Source organism: Onthophagus taurus, chromosome 8 (genome assembly GCF_036711975.1).
Source record: "Onthophagus taurus isolate NC chromosome 8, IU_Otau_3.0, whole genome shotgun sequence".
Classification (NCBI taxonomy): domain Eukaryota; kingdom Metazoa; phylum Arthropoda; class Insecta; order Coleoptera; family Scarabaeidae; genus Onthophagus; species Onthophagus taurus.
Window position 1 is genome coordinate 2,347,745 of NC_091973.1, and position 23,524 is coordinate 2,371,268.

The 23,524-nt window shown below is 36.0% G+C and overlaps 4 protein-coding genes across 7 annotated transcripts in view; all 4 read right to left on the minus strand.

Annotated features, from left to right (window-relative positions):
- LOC111425527 (uncharacterized) overlaps nucleotides 1-6,611 on the minus strand; it is a 136,706-nt gene extending 130,095 nt beyond the window's left edge. Inside the window, exons 1-3 of one of the 3 annotated variants that reach the window (XM_023059616.2) lie at nucleotides 6,341-6,611; nucleotides 6,031-6,068; nucleotides 5,936-5,970 (exon numbers count right to left, since the gene is read on the minus strand). Coding sequence is in view for 1 of the 3 variants with exons in the window: in XM_071198555.1 (XP_071054656.1) it covers nucleotides 4,851-4,872 (22 nt within the window). In the remaining 2 variants the exon portion in view is untranslated. The other 2 variants (XM_023059618.2, XM_071198555.1) reach the window with 2 other exon arrangements.
- A 1,691-nt stretch (nucleotides 6,612-8,302) lies between these two features.
- On the minus strand, nucleotides 8,303-9,188 carry LOC111425526 (putative glutathione-specific gamma-glutamylcyclotransferase 2). The gene is made up of 2 exons (XM_023059615.2): nucleotides 8,892-9,188; nucleotides 8,303-8,841 (listed from the first exon to the last, which is right to left on the minus strand). Exons 1-2 carry the CDS (start codon nucleotides 9,024-9,026, stop codon nucleotides 8,422-8,424), a joined length of 555 nt encoding a protein of 184 aa, XP_022915383.1. The 5' UTR covers nucleotides 9,027-9,188; the 3' UTR covers nucleotides 8,303-8,421.
- Nucleotides 9,189-9,486: 298 nt separating this feature from the next.
- On the minus strand, nucleotides 9,487-16,198 carry LOC111425375 (cullin 4). The gene is made up of 5 exons (XM_023059353.2): nucleotides 15,561-16,198; nucleotides 14,426-15,505; nucleotides 10,105-10,910; nucleotides 9,803-9,955; nucleotides 9,487-9,744 (listed from the first exon to the last, which is right to left on the minus strand). The coding sequence occupies exons 1-5, from the start codon at nucleotides 15,802-15,804 to the stop codon at nucleotides 9,649-9,651; spliced, it is 2,379 nt and encodes a 792-aa protein (XP_022915121.2). The 5' UTR covers nucleotides 15,805-16,198; the 3' UTR covers nucleotides 9,487-9,648.
- Nucleotides 16,199-16,599: 401 nt separating this feature from the next.
- On the minus strand, nucleotides 16,600-20,591 carry LOC111425376 (R3H domain-containing protein 4-like). Of its 2 annotated transcripts, XR_011641342.1 has the most exons (5): nucleotides 20,191-20,591; nucleotides 20,001-20,137; nucleotides 19,552-19,944; nucleotides 17,788-19,491; nucleotides 16,600-17,690 (listed from the first exon to the last, which is right to left on the minus strand). XR_011641342.1 is itself a non-coding variant. In XM_023059355.2 (4 exons), exons 1-4 carry the CDS (start codon nucleotides 20,268-20,270, stop codon nucleotides 19,388-19,390), a joined length of 714 nt encoding a protein of 237 aa, XP_022915123.2. In that variant the 5' UTR covers nucleotides 20,271-20,591; the 3' UTR covers nucleotides 16,600-19,387. The 2 variants fall into 2 exon arrangements, 1 of the variants encoding a protein (XP_022915123.2); XM_023059355.2 differs by having other exon boundaries at nucleotides 16,600-19,491.
- Between the last annotated feature and the right edge of the window lie 2,933 nt (nucleotides 20,592-23,524).

Sequence of the window (23,524 nt, forward strand, 5' to 3'; positions counted from 1 at the left end):
TACAAAAAGGGGTGAGATCAACCCAAAAAATATAATGATTAAATATAAAATTAAATATTGACTTATAGGTCTCGATCGTAGCGTCTCGGTCATAAACGACCTTAAACGTTAAATATTATTTATCGAATTAGATTGTATTTAAATGCGTAGATATTTAATGATTACAAAGAGGGGTGAGTTACACGAACCCTATTAAATAAAATACATTTGCATCTAAATTTATTAATATGCAACATTAACCCAAAAAATATGATTAAATATAAAATTAAATATTGACTTATAGGTCTCAATCGTAGCGTCTCGGTCATAAACGACCTTGAACGTTAAATATTATTTATCGAATTAGATTGTATTTAAATGCGTAGATATTTAATGATTACAAAGAGGGGTGAGTTACACGAACCCTATTAGGTAAAGTACATTTGCATCTAAATTGTTGTTGCCGTTAAAAACAAAGTGCAGCGTAAACGGGGACTAAAAGGGCCGAGGGTTTTTTTGGGCGCGGCGCAACAGATTGCAATTAAATTGATCGAGTTTAATTTGCGAGCGGCGGCGGCGAAAATGTGCCTTCGGTTTGCAAAAGCAGCAAAGTCGCCGGGCATTGGCTAAATCTATTTTTTAATCGACACCCGAGTCCCGATTAATTACTTTAGCTGCACTCGACAAAATTAACACGGACAATATATTTTTAATCACAATTTCGAAGCGAGTTTTAATTATACTTGGTCCGAAGAATTAATTTGGCGGGAATTTTTCAGGTAATTACCTGGAATATTTATAAATAGCGTAATAATGATTGCAATTACTTTACGGTTATATTTATTACAAGTGCAATACCGTGTTTTATGATGACCAATAAACGTAGAATGCTAATTGTAATGTTAACTCTAATAAACAAACAATAGCGAATGCAAATCCCGTCGGAGGCCGTCATTTCACGGAGCCATAATTACATCGAGCCTCGGACAGGCCACCGGCTAATATCAAGTCGTTTCACGACGCTACCTGATTTTACGATGATAGAGAGCATTAAATTCGGCCATTTCCACTGGACGCCCGCATTAAATAAATTAACGAGCGTGTTTGTAGCCGGGAAAATTCAAGTTAACCTCCCCGTCCTATCCAGAACCTCTCTTTGTTCGGGTCGCTTCTTAACGCAATTAGATAAATTAGTTGCCGCGCTACCCGAAAAACTTCCGGAGTTACCCGGAACACCCTAAACTATACGATTCCATTCATTAAAGTTTAACCGGAGGACCAATTTAACTTAAATCGTTCGAATTCACTACTTCAAAACGACACTATCTACTACGATTTAAAACTATTTGACAAACTTTTCTCAAAAACATCTTGATAAAATAAATAAATGTATAGTTTTCTTTAAATAAGGAGGGCTGGGGAACCCTTAGTGGAAATCGTTTAGTCGTATTAAAAGTGGATAGAAAGAGGGGTTAACAGTTCGCCCACGGGACCGAGTAATCCGTAATAAAACCGTTTGATGTTTATAAGATCGAATGGCACGACGGGCGACTTTACGCGCGCCCTGAAAGTGGCTCAATTAAACAAAGGGGAACGTGAGCTTTATTTTTGACTCCAAATGGTCGCGCGCAGATGCGGCTCTGTATCAAATTGCCGACGATAGAAGGCGCAATAAACTCTCGACGAACGTCGTAGAGAGGCGTATCGCCTTAGAACGAATTTGCAATAAAATCAATACGGGTAAATTTACGGCTTCCACTCGTTTCAAAACTGATTTCCGTCAATAGGGCGATGACTTGATCGATAATCACTTTAAACAAAACTAAATAAACATAAAAACCAAATTCATTGAGTTGTGAAAAAGTCATCATTGCAAGTATGCAGCCAATATCACAGTATTGGTATTGCAATACGCGATTTGCGTATTTGGTTGCATACTTGCAATGATGACGTCGGGCACGATAATTAATTAACACAGATTTTTGATTTTAGATTGCTCGATATATTTAGAAACGTTAAAAAATATATATAACACACTCCCCATAAATTTGTTTAAGTATGTCATTTATGACCTAGGAATTACGACATTAATTTCTGCAAATTACGAGAGGCATATGAAACACGTACACGTGCAAGGAAAGGTCCACGTCAATAACCAAAACATCGTCATTTCCGATTTATTGAGTAGTCGCAACAAATCAAATATAGAATTATTAAGAGATTAAGACATCCTAATCATCAAAGAAAAAATCCGAGGCAATTAAAGGTATATATCGGAGATTTGAGTTCTATGATGAAGGGACGTGATCGCATTAAGTTTTTAGTGGGAGCAATTAGATGATTGGAAAAGGTGCAAGGATTATTAAATAGAGTGGACGTTGTCTCCCCACAACTTCCCTCCTTCCCCGTTTCCATTCCACCGTCGCCGTGGGGTCCTTGGTACGTATGGGTAAAAATTAATTAAAACCGAAAAATAGTCCGTTTTAATTGCTATGCAATTTCCAGATGGGACAACGCGTTTAGTGCGAAAACGTGACGTACGCCAGGGAATTCGGGTGAAGCGACGCGTTTCCCGGGGCTTTCCCCGGGGACCTTATCGGGTAACCACTAAACATGCATCTGATAAAATCGATCTGGTCGTTTCGGAATGGAGTTGAAATTGCTGTTTCATTAGAATTTTGGCTCGAAACGGTGTGGTAATAAGTTATAAAAACGGGTGAAATATCTTAGTTTGGAGTTATGGAAAGTCGCGAAAATGAACATTATACTCGACGATGTAACAACAAGGGGGAGCCCCGGAGGTTTGAGTTTACGATACGACTAGTTTCGTACAATTAATTTTGCAGCTACATATAAACGGAGATACCGAGACGACCTGAGAGCAAGAACAGCGCCATTTTCCCCGGGCGTTTCGACTTCCTGTTTCCTACCGTCTTCACTTGCCGTTTCCGGTCCCCTCTGCCCTCGGCCTCCGCTTATTTATCTCCGCGAGATTGCCCCCTTCCCATTGATTTAACCTCCTCGCACGACTTCCCTCCAATTATGGTACAATATTTCTACATTTCGGAATATATCAAATATATCTGTCGGAAAACGTTCAGACGAAGAAAATTAAATTGAACTTCCATATCGCCAGAACCAATCTTACTGGACGTTATGAACAAAAAAAACTATATCCGCAAACCCAGACTTTTAAATCTTGCTGAGTTCGCTCGATGGAAGTAGAATTTTAATCATAATCATATTGCCATTTGACTTATTTTATATATTATTGAATTTTCTATTTCTTTTACATTAGTATAAAAGATATTCAATATTTTTTGAGATATAAATAACTATCATGAAACTAATTCATCAATGTTTTATATGTATTATGTAGGTAACAAGACTTCGAAGACGTCGGATTGATACTAAGGTTGATCTAGCCTTTAATTAGCAGTGTTTAGTCTTTCAGTAGCAATATATAACTTTCTTCCAACAGTATATAATGTTCTGCCAATAGTATATAATGTTCTGCCAACAGTATATAATGTTCTGCCAACACTATCTTATCTTCAGCATTCAATAACCCGTTTTTTGTAAGCACTTTCAAGTATCTAATCCTCCTTCAAAATTTCTGTTAACAGTATGAGATGAAGATGTCTGAGTTTTGATCTACAACTAAATTATTTGAATTAATTTTGCAATAAAGTTAATATTACTTTGTTATACATTAAATAAATTATTTATATTAAAATTGTCTATGCATGAATCAATTATTATAAATAGTAAGCATGTGTAAGTAATAAATTAAAGCATTTTTGTGAGTCGAATTGTGTATGCAACAATTTTGACTAATTCATGCCCACGTTAGTCATTCAATTCATTTTCACAAGAGGTGCCGTGAGAAGACATAAAACATAAAAATTAAAATTTGTGTTTAAGTAATTATCATAAGTAAGATGTATTAAAGCATAAGAAATACATATATAACGTTAGCAATTGAGAGTTAACGACTAAGTTTACGCCAAGAATTAATGACGTAACGATGTAGTTGTCGTCGGAGGCAATCGTAGACACGGAGTACAAGGCAGTAATATCTTGGGGCGGAAAGCGATATAAATCGGGTTAATGTACGAAGTTAATATACGTTCGAAGAGAAAGAGAGAGGAGAGTATGAGAGTTAAGTTTGACAGTACCCTAATAAACCAGACATAGTTTTCCGCTTTTCCCTTGCGTCGCAACACCCGACCTAATGAAATTCTATGAGCCATGTCGACTGAATACCGGGGATACGGTATCGTTTGCATGTATATAGCGAACAAGCGGCCGTTCCACCGATTAACGGCAACATCTTGAAAGATGTCCCTTTCATTCCAACTATCAAATAAACGTAAAAGAAGGGCTCCACCCTTCACGTAAACTCTGTTTTTGTTTCCGTCATTTTGGGGTGAATTTCGCCATTTTTAATCCCCTTTTACGATAAAATCGAGTTTGGATCGAAATGAAAAATACAGAACAGGTGGCCCCGCGTCGGATTAGTACCTGTGATTCATAACTAATGCTAGAGCATGAGTTCACGTATTACCATAAAGTGGGTAAGGGTGCGAACCGCTCTTACCCCATATGCCGCTTCCTATGACAGTTGTATAACCCCTCGCGGTAATCTTTATTTACGTTTTTTTAAGCGACGCCAAATGCTAGAGAACCTAACCGGACGCGGTAAACGGACTAATTTTAAATTTCTTTTCGGATCGTTCACTTGTAATTGATTTTGATCCGCTTATATTTTAAAGGGTGACTTTATTTTTATTATTTTCTTTTATCACCATATGCCAACATTACTTCGGTTTAATAAAGCAATTAAAAAATATAACAAAATTTAATCTCACCATTAGTTTTTTTTAAATCCATCACAAAAAAAAATAAACCGAAACCGTTGATTACTTAAATAAAACTAAATCGAATTTATTGCAAAAAAAGTCCGGTGAGTAATAATGTTAAAATAGCTCCCCCCTCTCAATAAAATGTTAGGTAGATAAGAAATTAAATGAAGAAATAAAATAAAGTTATATAAATATTTTTTAGATATATGAAAAGATATTGTAATCAAATAATTTCACTATAAATATTACTGCACGATTCCTGTTAAAGGCGTTAACGATCCATGTATGATAAAAAAATGGTGATATGCATGATAAGAAATGTATCGTGATTCAAGGCATTATAACCAACAATATCAGTGGTAACTATATGGTTAGAACCGCGTCAAATTCCACATCCATTAATTGTTGGTGGTTGGGACGCTTGTGTGTTTATTAATTTGGCTGTGCCATTGTCCCAGGTAATCCCTTGTAATCTAGTTATTATAGGAAATAGAGTATTAGTGCGTAATTGATGAAATATAGAGGTACAGAGGTTTCCATAGTTGCCTATTATGCGATAGGCGATTACCTATTATCCACGCATTTGATGCAAATCCGGTCATGAGGGGACATTTTTTCCATCCGCCACCGATCCCTGAAGGACGATGAATATTTACGAGCCGCGACGTAATTGATCGATTGCCCATAAAACAATTTACTCATCTTAACCGCACCCCCAACGTTAAAAGCTGCTTAGCGGAGCGTTTTTAAACTTTCCCTTAATAAAACCAATTTGGAGCAGATATCCCACAGGAATGCCCCATTATCAAGGGAACGCTTTTACTAAATTAATACGCCGATTTGCTGGTACCTCGTACGTGCACTTGCGTAATTACAGACGATTAGTAGATAAATTATAATAATGTTAAGACACGCTGCGTTCGAAATCACAAGACACGTACGAATGACCTGAATATTACTCAATATGTATACTCAATATCAACAACTATATACACATCTAAAGGAAAATATTTACTTTTTATGATTAAATTTAAATTTAATTTTATCGATAAGATATTCTCAATAAATGTTACATATTTAATAAAAATTACCTTATATTCCTCGACATCATTACATCTTCAAAAATCTGTAATAAAAATCAATGATAATGATCTGTAATAATTAATTTTTGTTAATTTATACATACCCGGGTTAAGGACTCCCAGCAAAACATTCTTGGTCGATCTAAACAAATAATATTAATATTAAATCATGTTATAAAAATTAGTTTAAACATAATTTCATTTTTATTTGAAAGAACAATAAAATAAATCATAGTATCAATCATAGTTTAGTCTAGTAAGAGTACATTCGCTTTTGACTTTGAGTGTAACTACGTCGTTAAAATAAAGTCGTACTCGGTGCAACGAAGTGAAAGGCAGAGAACCTTGCCGGGGCGAGCGCAACACGAAAGAAGGTGGAAATAATAAAATGGTAAAAAAAAGGTGCGCGCACACCTGATTGACGTGTGATATACTCGATTTGATGATTTGTTAACTACCCATTGTATAAGCGATAGCGAGCGGTTGTTGTTATTGCTGCTGCGCTCGATTCGCGTTCAAATCGACGTCAACATTGCGAAACGCGTCTTAAGAACAAAGTCTTAAAACGTACGGTCTCCGATACGATCGCCCCCGGACACGTGCGCACCGAGTCACTCGCCAACAGGAGCCCCAACAAAGCGAACCTTTATTCGTTTTTATTATGTATTTCGTTTCAACGCCGTAAATTTTGCTCTTAACTACCACCAACAAACCGTTTTATTCGTGTTTAAAAAGATTTCGAAACGTGATTAAGGAAACAATACTACTTGTAATTCCCTTTTTGTTTCAAATCATAAAATTCAATTTCAAAAACATTGGGAAAATTCTTTTATACCCATTTAAAAGTCTACTACGGTATACTAACACCATCTATTGGCGAAAACTTTAATTCTACTTCACTAACGCTACCTTTTATTTTTCAAAAACTATCATCACTAAAATTTAAACTGTGAGTATAGCACAAACGTTTAGGTTGGATATAGAAATGTTTTAGTCTCAACGATAAAATAACACCAAGTATGGCAGGAATTACTATATAAAATAAAACGAAAAAAACTGTTTGCTACTGTTATGTTGACGCAATTAATAATAGGAAATACAATAAGGTGTATAAGCCGATGTTTCTGTATTAACTCTTGGTCACTGATTCAATGACCATCGTTTCTAGAGTCCTAGCTGGACGATTTTTACGTCTATGTTTGACTGGTTCTTGTTTTACAAATGGCCATCTTTAAAAATAACGATGCTATCAGAATCAAGCATTACCAAGCAGTATTCCAAACAATACTTAGGTTGGGTTACAATACTTGATACTTATTGTATTGTTTATGATATTTGGGAAGAAATAACATCGGCCGACTTCGAAGATGTCGGCCGTCTCAAATATCATGAACAATACAATAACTATCAAGTATTGTAACCCAACCTAAGTATTGTTCATGAACAATACTTAGTGCGGCCGACGTCTTCGAAGTCGGCCGAGGTTATTTCTTATATCATGAACAATACTTAGGGCGGCCGACGTTTTCGAAGTCGGTATCATGAACAATACAATTAGTATCAAGTATTGTAACTCAACCTAAGTATTGCTCATGATGTAAGAAATAATCTCGGCCGACTTCGAAGACGTCGGCCGCCCCAAGTATCGAGAACAATACTTAGTACGGCCGACGTCTTCGAAGACCACCGAGGTTATTTCTTATATCATGAATAATACTTAGGGCGGCCGACGTTTTCGAAGTCGGTATCATGAACAATACAATTAGTATCAAGTATTGTAACCCAACCTAAGTATTGCTCATGATATAAGAAATAATCTCGGCCGACTTCGAAGACGTCGGCCGCCCCAAGTATCAAGAACAATACTTAGTACGGCCGACGTCTTCGAAGTCGACCGAGGTTATTTCTTATATCATGAATAATACTTAGAGCGGCCGACGTCTTCGAAGTCGGCCGAGGTTATTTCTTCCATAAATTTCAAGCAGGTTAGAGAAACAATCTCAGCCGACTTCGAAGATGTCGGCCGCCCCAAATATCATGAACAATACAATATGTATCAAGTATTGTAACCCAACCTAAGTATTGTTCATGATATAAGAAATAATCTCGGCCGACTTCGAAGACGCCGGCCGCACTAAGTATTGTGCGGGGAGATTATATATAGGGAAATTGATTCCACATCAATCCAAAATTGATCATTACATTGCAGCACCTTGGAATTTATTTAAATTCATGTTAATATTAATACTATCTCGTCGCGAGAGGAACACCTAATATACTAAAAGTATAGACATTTTAGTTCCAGATATTTAAATATAATCATGATTAATAGCAGGTAAAAATCTGGATTTGGGATAAAAATTAATAAAAAGGAAATAAACTCACAACCCTCTATTTTTATACCAATTTTTTTTGTTACATAATTCCCTTTAAATAAAATAAATTAATACAAAAAAAAATTACCTAATAATAAAATTTCCTAATTACCCCTAAAATCATAAATCCCCCATTTTCGTATGAACCAAATCCAAAACTTTCCTTTCCAACTCAAAAAGGTGATCGTCTTGTACATCAGGAGCAATTTCTCGCATAGCTTTAGCTAAATTGCAAACATACTCAATGTTACTACCACTAGGCCCAACAGAACTATACACTTGAAGTGCTATAGAATCTAAATCAGCCTCCCCGGCGTATTGAAAGTTATCCGAAGTTCCAACATAAATTGTAATATCGAACGGGTTTACGTTGGCATCTTTAGGATAGAAAGTTACCTGTTTGCGACGATAACCACCTTTTTCTCTGTAATCTAAGTGGTCAATTACGTGGGACACGTCGTCATCGTGTATCTTGTATGCCACACCCCAAACGCATGCCTCAGGATCATCAGAAGGAACCAAAGTGACTACACGACCAGGCTACAAACATTAACAATTACAATTTATACAAAACATATTAATTTCTCTACGTTTTCGGGTGTTCCTCTATGATCGGTGCTGTGTTGATAAAATCTTCTATAATATCCCTTAATACGACCAATTATTTTATAGTCAATAGGAAAATCAACTTTCCATACCAAGGAACCATAACCAAAAACCCACATTTTAAAAAGTGATGAAACTGGGTGATTTATTACTTTAAGCCGAGATTGTTATTTGCAGACGTGGTTTTCTAAACGATTTTATTTAAATATTTGAAATTTTTTGAAAATACTTTGACGTAATATAATTTTGAGAGTCGGGACGTCATTTTTCTTTGAGGTTATGTTTTTATGTTGTTGGTTAAAATTTTTATATCTTAAATTTGAAATTTTTAATTAATTTATTTTGTATTTAAATTATAAATAAGAGTTAATATAAATAAAAACAATTTGAAACCATCTTGAACAATTTTATTACAAAAAAATTTATTTTGGGTGTGAAACAAGTAATTTCCCAATAGCTCGTCACTAAATATTTACAAACCGAACGTAAAACTCCGCTCGGAGCCGCCCGAAAACCTACTATTTACATCTGCACAGGAAAAAGGTATATTTTTTTGCCGCAAGGACTAGAGGTAATCGTGTTAGAGAAAAAAATTACAACAAAACCAAAAAAATTAATATCGCCGACAATAAAACGTGGAAAAAAATACAGTTAAAAGAAAGAAATAAAAAACGAAATCTTCACTAGGTCATTCATTTTGGGTGACACCATTCTCCTTTTTGTCAAAGACAAGAGATTCGTCTACGCAACGTAATTATACTGATTCGGATTGTCTTTATCCCTTTCCATATAATCACGGTCGATTAACGATTCAATTCGTTTTTTTAAATCAGCAGGCTACAACAAATCAATTATTTTATATAAACAAAAATTATTTTAACTAATAAAAACTTACTTTAACAGGGAATTTTAATTGGATATACAATTCATTTATTAATAAATTATGGCTCAAAGTTTTTCGCATTTTCATAATTCTAACTATAGCTGCGTCTATTTGATATTGGCGATCTTGATAAACGCGTTCTTCAGTTGCTTTTTGTTCTTCAGTCTAAAAAATAATAGTTATTAATAAAAATCAACGAAACAGTAAAATCTCAATATAATGGATTAATATGGGAAAGAAATAACCCAAGAATAAAACAAATAGATAATAATATTATCCATTATATCGAGATTTAATTGTATTAAAAAATGTACCGTTTCTTTCATTTGTATCTGATTAATTTTAATACGATATAATTTATTCGTAAATTCATTATTAAATCGTAATTTATCGGATTCTTCAACATCACGTCCTTTGGGAACTTTAATTAACACCCTCGCTTTACCACACGCCAATGACTGTACGGTACGTTTAAGTTCGCCATCTTCGATATTAGTAACAGCTCTAACGTGTTCATAAGATAATTCGTCGGCGTCGTTAAATAACAACAAAACTAAAGCTTGAAATAAAGAAACCACAAGTTCTTTTAAGCTGGTTTTAAATTGAGCCTTTAACACGCAATGTCCTAACGTCGGTTGCCATTGCAATTTCCTTCCACTATGTTTGCTAAGATAAAACATTTTAAAAACGTATTGAAATTGCATCATTTGTTCGGGTATTGTCACATCCAATGGCGGATAAGTAGGCCAATAACCCATTGTTAATATGTTAACCGTCATATCAATCGGCGGTAAATCTCGATTCACGTTTGCCAAATTCTGTTTAAACGCGATATTTATATCTTTGCTCAATTCCATATCTTTGAACATTCCTTCCAGCTTTGTTGTGAAACCACCACCGCATTCTTGTTTTAATTTGCTCAACATACTCTTTTCGGCATCAACACTCGCCGATTTGCCAACTAACAGTCGTTTGGCCAAGTCTTTTTTATAAAACGCCTCGAATACGTCTTTACCATGTATAAAACGGAATAATACCATTATTTTGTCTAATAATTTTTCTAATTCTTCTTCCGTTGCTTCTTTATTGCCTGCACGTAATTTTGAATCTACAAATTTTGCTAAAACAAAAAAAAATTATTTAGAGAAAGATGATTTTTTATTATGCAATTAAGATTTTATTATTTATTATGCACAAAGTTGTAAGAAGAAAGCTCAGGGCCGACAGTGATACCCAGTGAGCTATTCAATCCATTGAGCATTCTAGGTGGTGGTCAATTAAGATCAATTAGTGACAACAATAATACAAACATGGACCAAAAACTATCAAATAATAATTAAAAAACACGAAATACCCGTTATTTCGTGCATCTTTTGATAAATTTCCCAATATGAGAGAAACTACAATAAATAGGTATAAGAATGTTTATAGATAATTTGTAGAGAATTAAATTCCCTTTCTGATAGGCCAAACAAATATGGGGCGTTCTATTTAAAATATTCGACTTTTTCCCCATTGAATATGAAGAAACGGTAATTCAATTTTTGACCACACTGTATAAAATACTCTGATACAACAAATGACAATCTAAATGACAATTTAGAGCTTCTTTCAATGAACGTTAGCTGGGATATGAAATTAGCCAAAAAAAACTTAAAATCAAATTAACTCGAAAACGAAAAATGCTAAGTAAAAATAAGCCATCTTGAAAATATTTTAGATCGAAAATTCCGAATTAACAACCCATGCTACCCAAATTTCAAAACTGGAATAGTGGAACCTAAAAAAGTTCTAAAATTTGAAAATTTGCCATTTTTTTGAGTTGCATTTGACAAGAGTATGATGATCTACGCAGGATGGAGCATGGCAGACTCGCGAGAGTGCTGACTGAATAGAAGAAGGATTTACAGACTATGTGTGTTGAACAATGGAGCGAGTCAAGTTGTTGAGCCAAAGTAAGATTCAATGCTCTTCGTTTCTAGAGTCGCAGTAGGACGCTTTTTACTTATATGTTTGGCTGGTTCTTGCCATCTTTAAAAACAGGTGTACTAGCAGCGATGCTATCAGAATCAAGCAGTATTTCAAACAATACTTAGGGCGGCCGACGTCTTCGAAGTCGGCCGAGGTTATTTCTTCTATAAATTTCAAGCAGGTTAAGAGAAACAATCTCGGCCAACTTCGAAGATGTCGGCCGCCCCAAATATCATGAATAATACAATAAGTATCAAGTATTGTAACCCAACCTAAGTATTGTTCATCATATAAGAAATAATCTCGGCCAACTTCGAAGACGTCGGCCGCACTAACTATTGTTCTTGATACTTAGGTTGGGTTGAAGGCAAAGATCATGCTACATCACGAACAATAGTTATGGCGGTCGACGTCTTCGAAGTCGGCCGAGATTATTACCTATATCAACAGAAATAATCTCGGCCCACTTCGAAGACGTCGACCGTCCTATGTATTGTTCGCCATACTTAGGTTGGGTTGCATATAGGCGAAGATCATGCTCTATCACTAACAATACCTATGGCGGCCGACATCTTCGAAGTCGGCTGAGATTATTTCTTATATCAGTAACAACACTTAGGGCGGCCGACGTCTTCGAAGTCGGCCGAGGATATTTCTTCCATAAATTTCAAGCAGGTTAAGAGAAACAATCTCGGCCGACTTCGAAGACGTCGGCCGCCCCAAGTATCATGAACAATACTAAGTGCTGCCGACACAGCTGGCACAAATCCAGCGGTTAGCATGTCTTAACATAACGGGTGCAATGAGATCCTGTCCGACGGCTGCTTTGGAAGCCCTACTCGGTCTCACACCGCTCCACATATATATACAAAAGGAGGCAGCCTTAAGTGCCTTATCACTGAAAACAATTTCTTCACTCAAGTTGATGCAGGGTAACCTCAGAGGACACCTCGAGATCCTCAAAGACCCATGTCTAAATCACCTGATTGAAATTAAAACGGACCTTATACCGACGGAATACAATTTCAACCAATCGTATAAGGTCATATTTAGTAGCAGGGATGATTGGGCGAAAGGAGGGCCTCAACTAAAAAGAGGAGCCCTAGCCTGGTACACCGATGCTTCAAAGACAGTAAGATCTGGAGTAGGCATGGGCATCAGTGGACCAAATAGCCACATCAAATTGCCCCTCAGCTCGGACTTAACAATTTTCCAAGCAGAAGTTCTTGCTATAAACTTCTGCACCGCTTTGAACCTACAGAAGGGACAAAAAGGTGCATCCATAAACATTTTCACAGACAGTCGGGCCGCCTTAAAGGCAATTCAGGCCTACACGTGTGGCTCCGCACTGATCAGAGAGTGCACCAACAACCTGAGAGAACTCGCTAGGGGCAATGATGTTACCCTATGGTGGGTTCCAGGTCACAGCAACATTGAGGGCAATGAGAAGGCCGACAAGCTGGCCAAAGAGGCAGCAAACACGCCCTTCATTGGACCCCAACCTGGATGTGGACTACAAAAAAGCCACCTAAAACAAATAATCAACAACTGGGAGGCTTCAAAGATAGCCTTACGCTGGAAAGAACTTCCAGGTCACAGACAAGCGAAGAGTATGATAACTCCGTCGCAAAACAAAACCAAAGAGGTTTTATGCCTCAGCAAAGGGGATCTAAGAACGCTCTCAGGCTACCTAACCGACCATGTGCTCCTAAAATACCACCTCTTCCACATTGGACAAGCTGAGGATCAAACTTGTCGACTATGCAACGACGAGTCAGAAACTGCTGAACATATACTGTGCAATTGCGTCGCCAGAGGCCGTCTAAGGCACAACGTCTTCGGTAAAACTCCCCTGTTACCTACCGACATAAAGGTTCAAGACCTCAGGACAATACTAAGGTTCATTAAGGACCTACATTTGCCCTAAACCTTTGGAGGGCTAAAGTTACAATAGATCTTATAGGTCGCGGTAACGAGAGGGGCCGCCCTCCTCAGCCCGGCAGCAATAATAATAAATAAATAATAATAAGTGCTGCCGACGTCTTCGAAGTCGGCAGAGATTATTTCTTATATCAGTAACAATACTTAGGGCGGCCGACGTCTTCGAAGTCGGCCGAGGTTATTTCTTCCATAAATTTCAAGCAGGTTAAGAGAAACAATCTCGGCCGACTTCGAAGATGTCGGCCGCCCTAAATATCATGAATAATACAATAAGTATCAAGTATTGTAACCCAACCTAAGTATTGTTCATCATATAAGAAATAATCTCGGCCGACTTCGAAGACGTCGGCCGCACTAACTATTGTTCTTGATACTTAGGTTGGGTTGAAGGTAAAGATCATGCTACATCACGAACAATAGTTATGGCGGTCGACGTCTTCGAAGTCAGCCGAGATTATTACCTATATCAACAGAAATAATCTCGGCCGACATCTTCGAAGTCGGCCGAGATTATTTCTTCCATAAATTTCAAGCAGGTTAAGAGAAACAATCTCGGCCGACTTCGAAGACGTCGGCCGCCCCAAATATCATGAACAATGCTTAGTTCAAATCTTGTTAATACTTGTTAACATAAAAAAATCATCTTACATTTATCTTAATATACATAATATATAACACAATCCGAAAATGACTTAATAAATAAATCATAAAATAACAACTTACCTATAAGTTCAGCAGGTTTATTAGCTCTTTGATTAATAAAATGTTCAAAAGCCTCCTTGAGCGAATTACTAAATTTTTCATTTCTATTAAAACAAGTGGCAACAATATTATCAGTACAATCCTTAAAATCAAGTAGTTCTTGAACCATCGTCCTATCCTTTTCAGGATCGATAACAATAGTCCTCCCTCTTTTTTTAATATACCCATTAAAAGCGACGCAAAGTTCATAATGACCGTTTTTCACTCTCCCCAAGAGTGTGTATAGCAAGGATAAGTCACTTAATCGGTTACCATCTAGTAGCCCATCGAGTCCTTTTTGGAGAATGTGGTTAACATGCTCGCTTAGTAATTGTTTTTCCACATTGTGAATTAATTGATGTTTTGTACTGGAATCTAAGTAATGGAGAACACGTTCGTTTTCTTCGTTAATTCTTTTATCAACGTGAGCCAAATATTCAGGCACTTCTAATTCTTGCATTAAACGTTGACCTTCGGCAGCGTAGAGCCGCTCCGTGGCTGCTAAAAATTTTGATTCAAACGCTTTGTCGTAAATTTGTAAATCAGTGAGCATCCGTAAAAGTGACTTTAAAAGCGTTCTATCCACGGCATCACCTTGTCGCTCTTTTTCGATCAACATTAACAAACCTTCAACAATTCTAGTTTGCACAAGGGTGTATTGGAGGATGTACTGACGGAAGATTTCTAGTCCCATATCCCATATTGATAATATATGGGGATGTTGTAACACGTATGTTCGATCCAAATACAAAAATATACTTCTTATCATTATCATTTGGCGGCAATGATCTTGCCAAGTTTCATTCATTTTCTTTAAAAATGAAAACCGATCAACGGACTCTGCTAAAAATTGCTCAACGTTCCCCCGGACATGATTTTCCGTTAAATTTCTTAAATAAGCATAAAGATTATGAGCCATTTTATGATTACACATATTTTCCACTGCTTGATATAACTCTTCAAGGGAGTACTTGTTAGGTTTGGACGTCTGAATTGCTAGCACTGCACCTTTTAATTTAGCCCAAGTTAATTCTCGATAATCATCCGGTAATTTTGGTTCACCTAAAAAATAATAATCGAAATTATTAAGTTTTAATTAAGTATAAAAATGTTTTACCTTTTTGATTTTTAATAACAATTTTCTTGGTACCTGTTGGTTTGTTATTAACTGTATTGAGGGTACGATTAAGACCATTCGATGAGACCGCAGAGAAATTAGCCCTTTTGGCCTTTTCCGTGGCGTTGTCGCACATGTTTTCATCAACCTCCCTCAACTTTCGTCGTTTGGACAACAGCAGAACCGGCTCCTCCTCGGCACCACGCGCGTCCTTCTCGAAAGGAATTCTATGTTGCTTGGACATAGAAAAACATCACAAAAAATTGTCAATTTTGTAACACTGGCGGACGCGAAACGGAGCGACTCCCCCTTTCGTTTCGTTTAACGGTCAATTGTGGTCCCGTTGGGGCGCTCTCATTTCGAAAAACTCCGAAAAAAATGTTCGGTTAGTTTGGTGACATTTACTAAAGTTTGTTAGTCTCTACCAATATGGACATCAGCCATGTAGTTGGCCATGTTAGAAAAAATCGAGACTTTTATGACACCCTGTATGATGATTAAGCGCGATTACTGCCTTCTGTTCAAACGGTTTACAGCGGTTTTTAGTATGCGAGTTAGATTTTTTATGTTAACTTACAATGGAACATTATCAAAAAAAAAATAATAAAACCATTAACCGTTTTATTTCTGGAATTATTTTGTTTGTTCGGTTGGTAACTGCGGTTAATATCGTTTTCAGTCATATGATTTTTACACACTAATAATAGTAATACACTTAATTCAACCAAAATTATTTACAAAATTCATCATTTTAATTCTAATTTTGCAACCAATTAATAATTTCATAAAAAAAAATTTTTTCAACAACCACTCCAAATCATCAAACACACCAATTTTAACTTCAATTTTAAAAAAATCCTTAAAGCATTCATTTAACTCCATTAAATAACAATAATTCATTTAAAAATTAACAACAAATTGTTGCAAAAAATGATACTAACGCGAAGTTAGCCACAACGAATGAAATGTAATAACAGAACGTCAATAATAGATGGCGCTTATTAAAACGTAATTTGTTTAAATTACTAAAAATGCCAAATTGATTTGAAATCATCTTTATTTAGACCTGATTTGTACAACGTCTTAAACTAAATAAACTTAATATTGCTTCTTCAACCTGCTTTTTTATAGAACAAAAAACAAAATATCTGCCTCGGTAACAAATTATCACAAAAAAATTTAGAATACGTTTTATACAGTGTGTTTGATTTTAACTGTCACAGTAGATATATTGGTTATTTCCAATTTTACTACGAGTTATAAAACTATTTTTTGTTCATATAACTTTATATTTTCCTACTTTTCTCGCTATTATTATGCATCTGAGAGCAAATCTTGAACAATAAGAATCATGTATCATGAACAATACAATAAGTAGCAAGTATTGTCCATGATACTGGGGCAGCCGACGTCTTCGAAATCGGGCGAGATTATTTATCTTAACCTGCTTGCAATTTATGGAAGAAGTAACCTACTTCTTCAGAACAATACTTAGTGCGGCCGACGTCTTCGAAGTCGGCCGCACTAAGTATTGTTCTTGATACTTAGGTTAAGTTGCAGGCAAAGATTATGTTCCATCACGAAAAATACTTATGCATCTGAAGGCAAATCATAAACTATAAGTATCATGTATCATGAACAATACAATAAGTATCAAGTATTTTCTGTGATACTGGGGCAGCCGACGTCTTCGATGTCGGCCGCGATTATTTATCTTAACCTGCTTGTAATTTATGGAAGAAGTAACCTCGGCCGACTTCGAAGACGTCGGCCGCACTATGTATTGTTCTTGATACTTGGGGCGGCCGACGTCTTCGAAGTCGGCCGAGATTATTTCTTACATCATGAGCAATACTTAGGTTGAGTTACAATACTTGATACTAATTGTATTGTTCATGATACCGACTTCGAAGACGTCGGCCGCCCTAAGTATTGTTCATGATATAAGAAATAACCTCGGTCGACTTCGAAGACGTCGGCCGCACTAAGTATTGTTCATGAACAATACTTAGGTTGGGTTACAATACTTGATACATATTGTATTGTTCATGATATTTGGGGCGGCCGACATCTTCGAAGTCGGCCGAGATTGTTTCTCTTAACCTGCGTGAAATTTATGGAGGAAATAACCTCGGCCGACTTCGAAGACGTCGGCCGTACTAAGTATTGTTCATGATACTTGGGGCGGCCGACGTCTTCGAAGTCGGCCGAGATTATTTCTCTTAACCTGCTTGAAATTTATGGAAGAAGTAACCTCGGCCGACTTCGCAGACGTCGGCCGCCCTAAATATTGTTACTTAGGTTGGGTTGCAGGCGAAGATCATGTTCTATTACGAACAATACCTATGGCGGCCGACGCATTCGAAGTCGGCCGAGATTATTTCTCTTAACCTGCTTGAAATTTATGGAAGAAGTAACTTCGGCCGACTTCGCAGACGTTGGCCGCCCTAAATATTGTTACTTAGGTTGGGTTGCAGGCGAAGATCATGTTCTATTACGAACAATACCTATGGCGGCCGACGCATTCGAAGTCGGCCGCCGTTATTTTTTATATCAACAGAAATATTCTCACCTATAATTATAATAATAATAATATGATCTTCCTATTCTATATGTAATCCAATCCAACCCAACTCAACCCAACCCAACCCAAGTATCACGAACAATACTTAGTGCGGCCGACTGCGAAGACGTCGGCTGCCCTAAGAATTGTTCATGATACTTAGGTTGGGTTGCAGGCGAAGATCATGCTCCATCACGAACAATACTTATGCGGCGGACTGCGAAGACGTCGGCCGCCCTAAGTATTGTTCGCGATACTTGGGTTGGGTTGGGTTGGATTGGATTACATATAGGCGAAGATCATGCTCTATCACCAAAAATAGTTATGGCGGCTGACATTTTCGAAGTCGGCCGAGATTATTTATCTTAACCTGCTTGCAATTTATGGAAGTAGTAACCTCAGGCGACTTCGATGACGTCGGCCGCACTAAGTATTGTTCTTAATACTTAGGTTGGGTTGCAGGCGAAGATCATGCTCCATCACAACTTATGGCGGCCGACTAATACGAAGACGTCGGCCGTCCTAAATATTGTTCGCGATACATGGGTTGGGTTGGATTAGATTACATATAGGCGTAGATTATGCTCCATCACGAAAAGTAGTTATGGCGGCCGACGTCTTCGAAGTCGGCCGCCCTAAGTATTGTTCATGATATAAGAAATAATCTCGGCCGACTTCGAAGACGTCGGCCGCACTAATTGTAAGTATTGTTCTTTATACTTAGGTTGGGTTGCAAGTGAGGATCATGCTCCATCACAAATAATATTTATGGCGGCCGACATCTTCGAAGTCGGCCGAGATTATTATCTATATCAACAGAAATAATTAGATTCGGTTAGATTGTATATAGGCGAAGATCATGCTCTATCACGAAAAATACTTATGCATTTGTTCATAGGTATTGTTCGTGATAGAGCATGATCTTGGCCTATATGCAACCCAAACCAACCGAACTCAACCCAACCCAAGTATTATTCATCACACTTGGGGCGGCCATGATCCTTGAGATTATATCTTATATCATTCGTAGTGGGTAACGTTCGCGATCTATTTAATTTTTTTTACAGTTTTATAATACATAATAACATTGGGCAGATTCTATTAACATATTTGATACTAAATTGCTTTTTAGAATATAGTAAATAATAGAATATTAACTGTGAAGCAACATTTTGTGATATATCCAAAGAGTAGTGACAGCAAACATCAAACACACCATATAAATTAAGTCACACAAACAAAAAAATTAAATCTATAATTGTTGTCACGATCTTTTTTCAAGTAAATCACATAAATTGCAATCAACAGGCATCCAAATTTGTTTATTATTGCTGATTTGGATTAGCATTTGTTCGTTTTCATTCCGATCTGAAAAATAAAACGTTTGTTTATTAATAATTAACAAAGTAAATTAAGGATATCAATTACTTTTTGAATCAAGGCCATGATATTGAGCAAGTGCGTGCATAAAAAGCCTTTCGAAGCTATTCAAGGGTAATTTAATAAAAATGTCGTAAGGTTTTTCTTTAAAGAATCCAATCAAATCGTTTTCTATTTCCTTGTTATTCATGGATGGGAAATTTTTGCGAAGTTTCATTGATCTTCTAATTTTGTGAGAAATTCTCATGTAGGGATCATCATCGTGTTTTCTTTTACGATAATCTTCGTCGTTTTCTTCCTCTTCTAGTTCTAATAAGAACTTGTTTAAAAAATCCAGCGGATTTTCTTCAATTTCCATGAGTCTTTCGAAGGGTGTTTTGCGATACTCCAACAAATTGTCGTCGTACTCATCATCATTGATTAATGTCTCCAAGTTTTTCTCTAAAAAATTGTTCATTAAATCCTCACAAGTTCAAACATTTTAAATACTTACTTACTGTTAAAATATCTTTGAGTCTTTCTTTTTCCTGTGTTTCTCTTTGGAGCTGGTTCGTCTATTTTTAATACACGAACTCGTCTAACCGTTCTTAATATAATCAAAGGAGTATCATCTTCGCTTTCCGAGGTGGAATTACTAGATCAATTTGTATTATTAAAAGTTATTGCATCATCTTTCGTTTTACTTACACAATTGATTCAATTTCTTCCTGATTTTGGTTTGAATTGCAACTACAAGCATTCGATTTTCGTTCTCTTACAACCCCCATCGTATTTTTTATTTTATATTATTCAATCAAAAAGAATAATCGATTAATTATTATAATCACCGAATATGTTGATGATTTTGAAACAAATTTATATTTAAGATTATAATTATTGCACAATAAGCCGAGTTGATTTGTTGGGGAAATTCGAAAAGAATACGTTTTGACACTAATCAAGTGTCAAGTTACCCGAATTTTTTAGGTTTGATTTTAAGGTGAAATTAAAACCCGGTTGTTTAGAAAAGTAAACATATGTTATCGCGATATAAATAAACTAAACTAATTGTTTCGAAATTATACAATATGTAAAAATCTTTGTTTCGATTATCAACCTTATCGATTTGATTGTGGCGCCATCTTTTAGCGAGTTTTTATTTATTCCTGCAGATTTCTTTTTTAATTAAAATTAATGTTGATTTAAATTTTTATTCAATTTATCGTAAAATATCCTTCAACAATTATAGGACTTGTAATTTTGTTGTTGGGTTGGACTCAATCAAGAAATAATGCCAAATAATGCCAAATATATACTTTAATTATTGCGAAAATCTTCCTTTTCTCTTCTGCCCACTCTCATTCCTGTCCAGCATGCATCCTGAAGATATAGATGTAGAGGAAAATTGATTAGTTTATGTTCAATCACTTCCTTTTATCACCACCTTTATAGGCTCCCTATTTCATATATCAACAAACTGAGATCAAATCATGAACAATAAGTATCATGTATCATAACAATGTACAATACAATAAGTATCAAGTCCATGATACTCAGGCGGCGGACGTCTTTGAAGTCGGCTTTCTCTTAACCTGCTTGAAATTTATGGAAGAAGTAACCTCGCCCTCCTAAGTATTATTCATGATATAAGAAATAATCTCGGCCGACTTCGAAGACGTCGGCCGCACTAAATATTATTCATGAACAATACAATAAGCATCAAGTATTGTAATCCAACCTAAGTATTATTCATAAACAATATTTAGTGCGGCCGACGTCTTCGAAATCGGCCGAGGTTATTTCTTATATCATGAACAATACTTAGGTTGGGTTACAATACTTGATACTTATTGTATTGTTCATGACATCTTCGAAGTCGGCCGAGATTGTTTCTCTTAACCTGTGTGAAATTTATGGAGGAAATAACCTCGGCCGACTTCGAAGACGTCGGCCGCACTAAATATTGTTACTTAGGTTGGGTTGCAGGCGAAGATCATGTTCTATTACGAACAATACCTAAAGCGGCCGACGCATTCGAAGTCGGCCGAGATTATTTTTTATATCAACAGAAATATTAATAATAATAATAATAATAATAGCCTTTATTGCACATTCATCAGGAAAAATGAAAAATAATTATAAATAATTGATTACAAAAATAAAAGTAAAAACAAATTATAATAAAAAGATAATGAGATAATTAATAACATAATGTACTACAGTAAAGTATTATACCAAATAAAAATAAAATAAAATAATAAAAAAAAAAGAACAATAACAAGAGAAACAGAAATAGTGCAATCACGAGGCAAAGATTCAGTTGTATACCAACTGATTTTCAATCCAAACCTTGACAATTATTAGAGAGATATGAAATACATCATAAACCTTAACTCTACAAAAATTAAAAAAAAAGAAAGAAAACAATATCTTAAATAAAGTAAAGAAATATTCGCAGCAAAACTGTGACTCACCGGTCTCTGCCAGAAATAGTAGTCACCTGCTCTCCAAGTAACCGTGCCCTCAAATGTTTTTTAAAACAATTAAAACCGAGATTCCTCAACTCGTCACCAATGCTCCCGTATCACTTATATATATGAAAAGAAAAAGATCTTTGGAAAAGTGACGTTCTGTGTCGAGGCGGGTCTATGTAGCACTTAAATCTAGTTTCACGATTGTGAATATCGCACCTGAAAAAAATCTTATTGTACAAATATATAGGGATTTTAGTAGTAATCAATTTGTGATAATAAGTTAGAGTATGAAGTTCTCTTCTTGAGCGCATTGACAACCAGCCTGATTCAATAAGCCAGTGGGAAATGTGATCGAACTTCCTAATATTCTCACCTATAATAATAATAATAATAATATGATCTTCCTATTCTATATGTAATTCAATCCAACCCAAGTCAACCCAACACAACCCAAGTATCACGAACAATACTTAATGCGGCCGACATCTTCGAAGTTAACGGTTTCGGTTTTTTATCTTAACCTGCTTGAAATTTATGGAAGAAATAACCTCGGCCGACTTCGAAGACGTCGGCCGCCCTAAGAATTGTTCGCGATACTTGGGTTGGGATGGGTTGAGTTGGGTTGGATTGGATTACATACAGGGTGATTCTCAACCTATACGCATAAACTGAGGGATTTATTCCTCAAGACAAATAATGACTAATAGATGAAAAAAATTGTTGCAAAAGTTTTTTAGATGATATGTTTCCTGGAAGATGGATAGGTCGAGATGGTCCAATGGCCTGGTCACAGTAATTGCCCGGCTTCACTCCTCTTAATTTATGCCTTTTGCGTCACTTAAAAAGCAAATATTGCAAAATCAGATACATGCTACAGCCCAGACAATCCGCTAACACCCTGGTTTAGGCCGCGCTAGTGTGGGATCGTGGATTCGGGGAGCCCAACTGATAGATAATATGGGAAATAACTTCGAACACTTGCTGTGATGTTGTTTTAAAATCTTTACTACTAATTTTTTCGCCTATTAGTTATTATTCGTCATAAGGAGTAAATCCCTCAGTTTATGCGCATAAGTTGAGAATCACCCTGTATAGGCGAAGATCATAGGCTAGATTATTTCTGTTGGGATATAAAAAATAGGTATTGTTCGTGATAGAGCATGATCTTCGCCTATAACCAACCCAAACCAACCGAACTCAACCCAACCCAAGTATCACGAACAATACTTTTCTTATTATTTGATTATTTCTGTTGATATAGAAAATAGAGATTTCATAAATAATACTTAAGTAATTATAAATACAAAAATTGAATAACATTGCAAAAGAACGAAAAATCATGATTTCATGATACGCATTTCCGGTATTTGGAGGTTACCGGAAGTTTTGACATGGTGGCGAAATATTTTTAAATATTAATCGCTTTGGCTTAATTTAATTCAAATTTTCTACCATAATCATATTTATTATTTCGTAATATCTCGTTCTTTTTATCCTTTTTAACTTAATTTTTATTAATTTTGTTAATAATTAATGAAAACATTCAACTACACATTTAGTTACAGTTT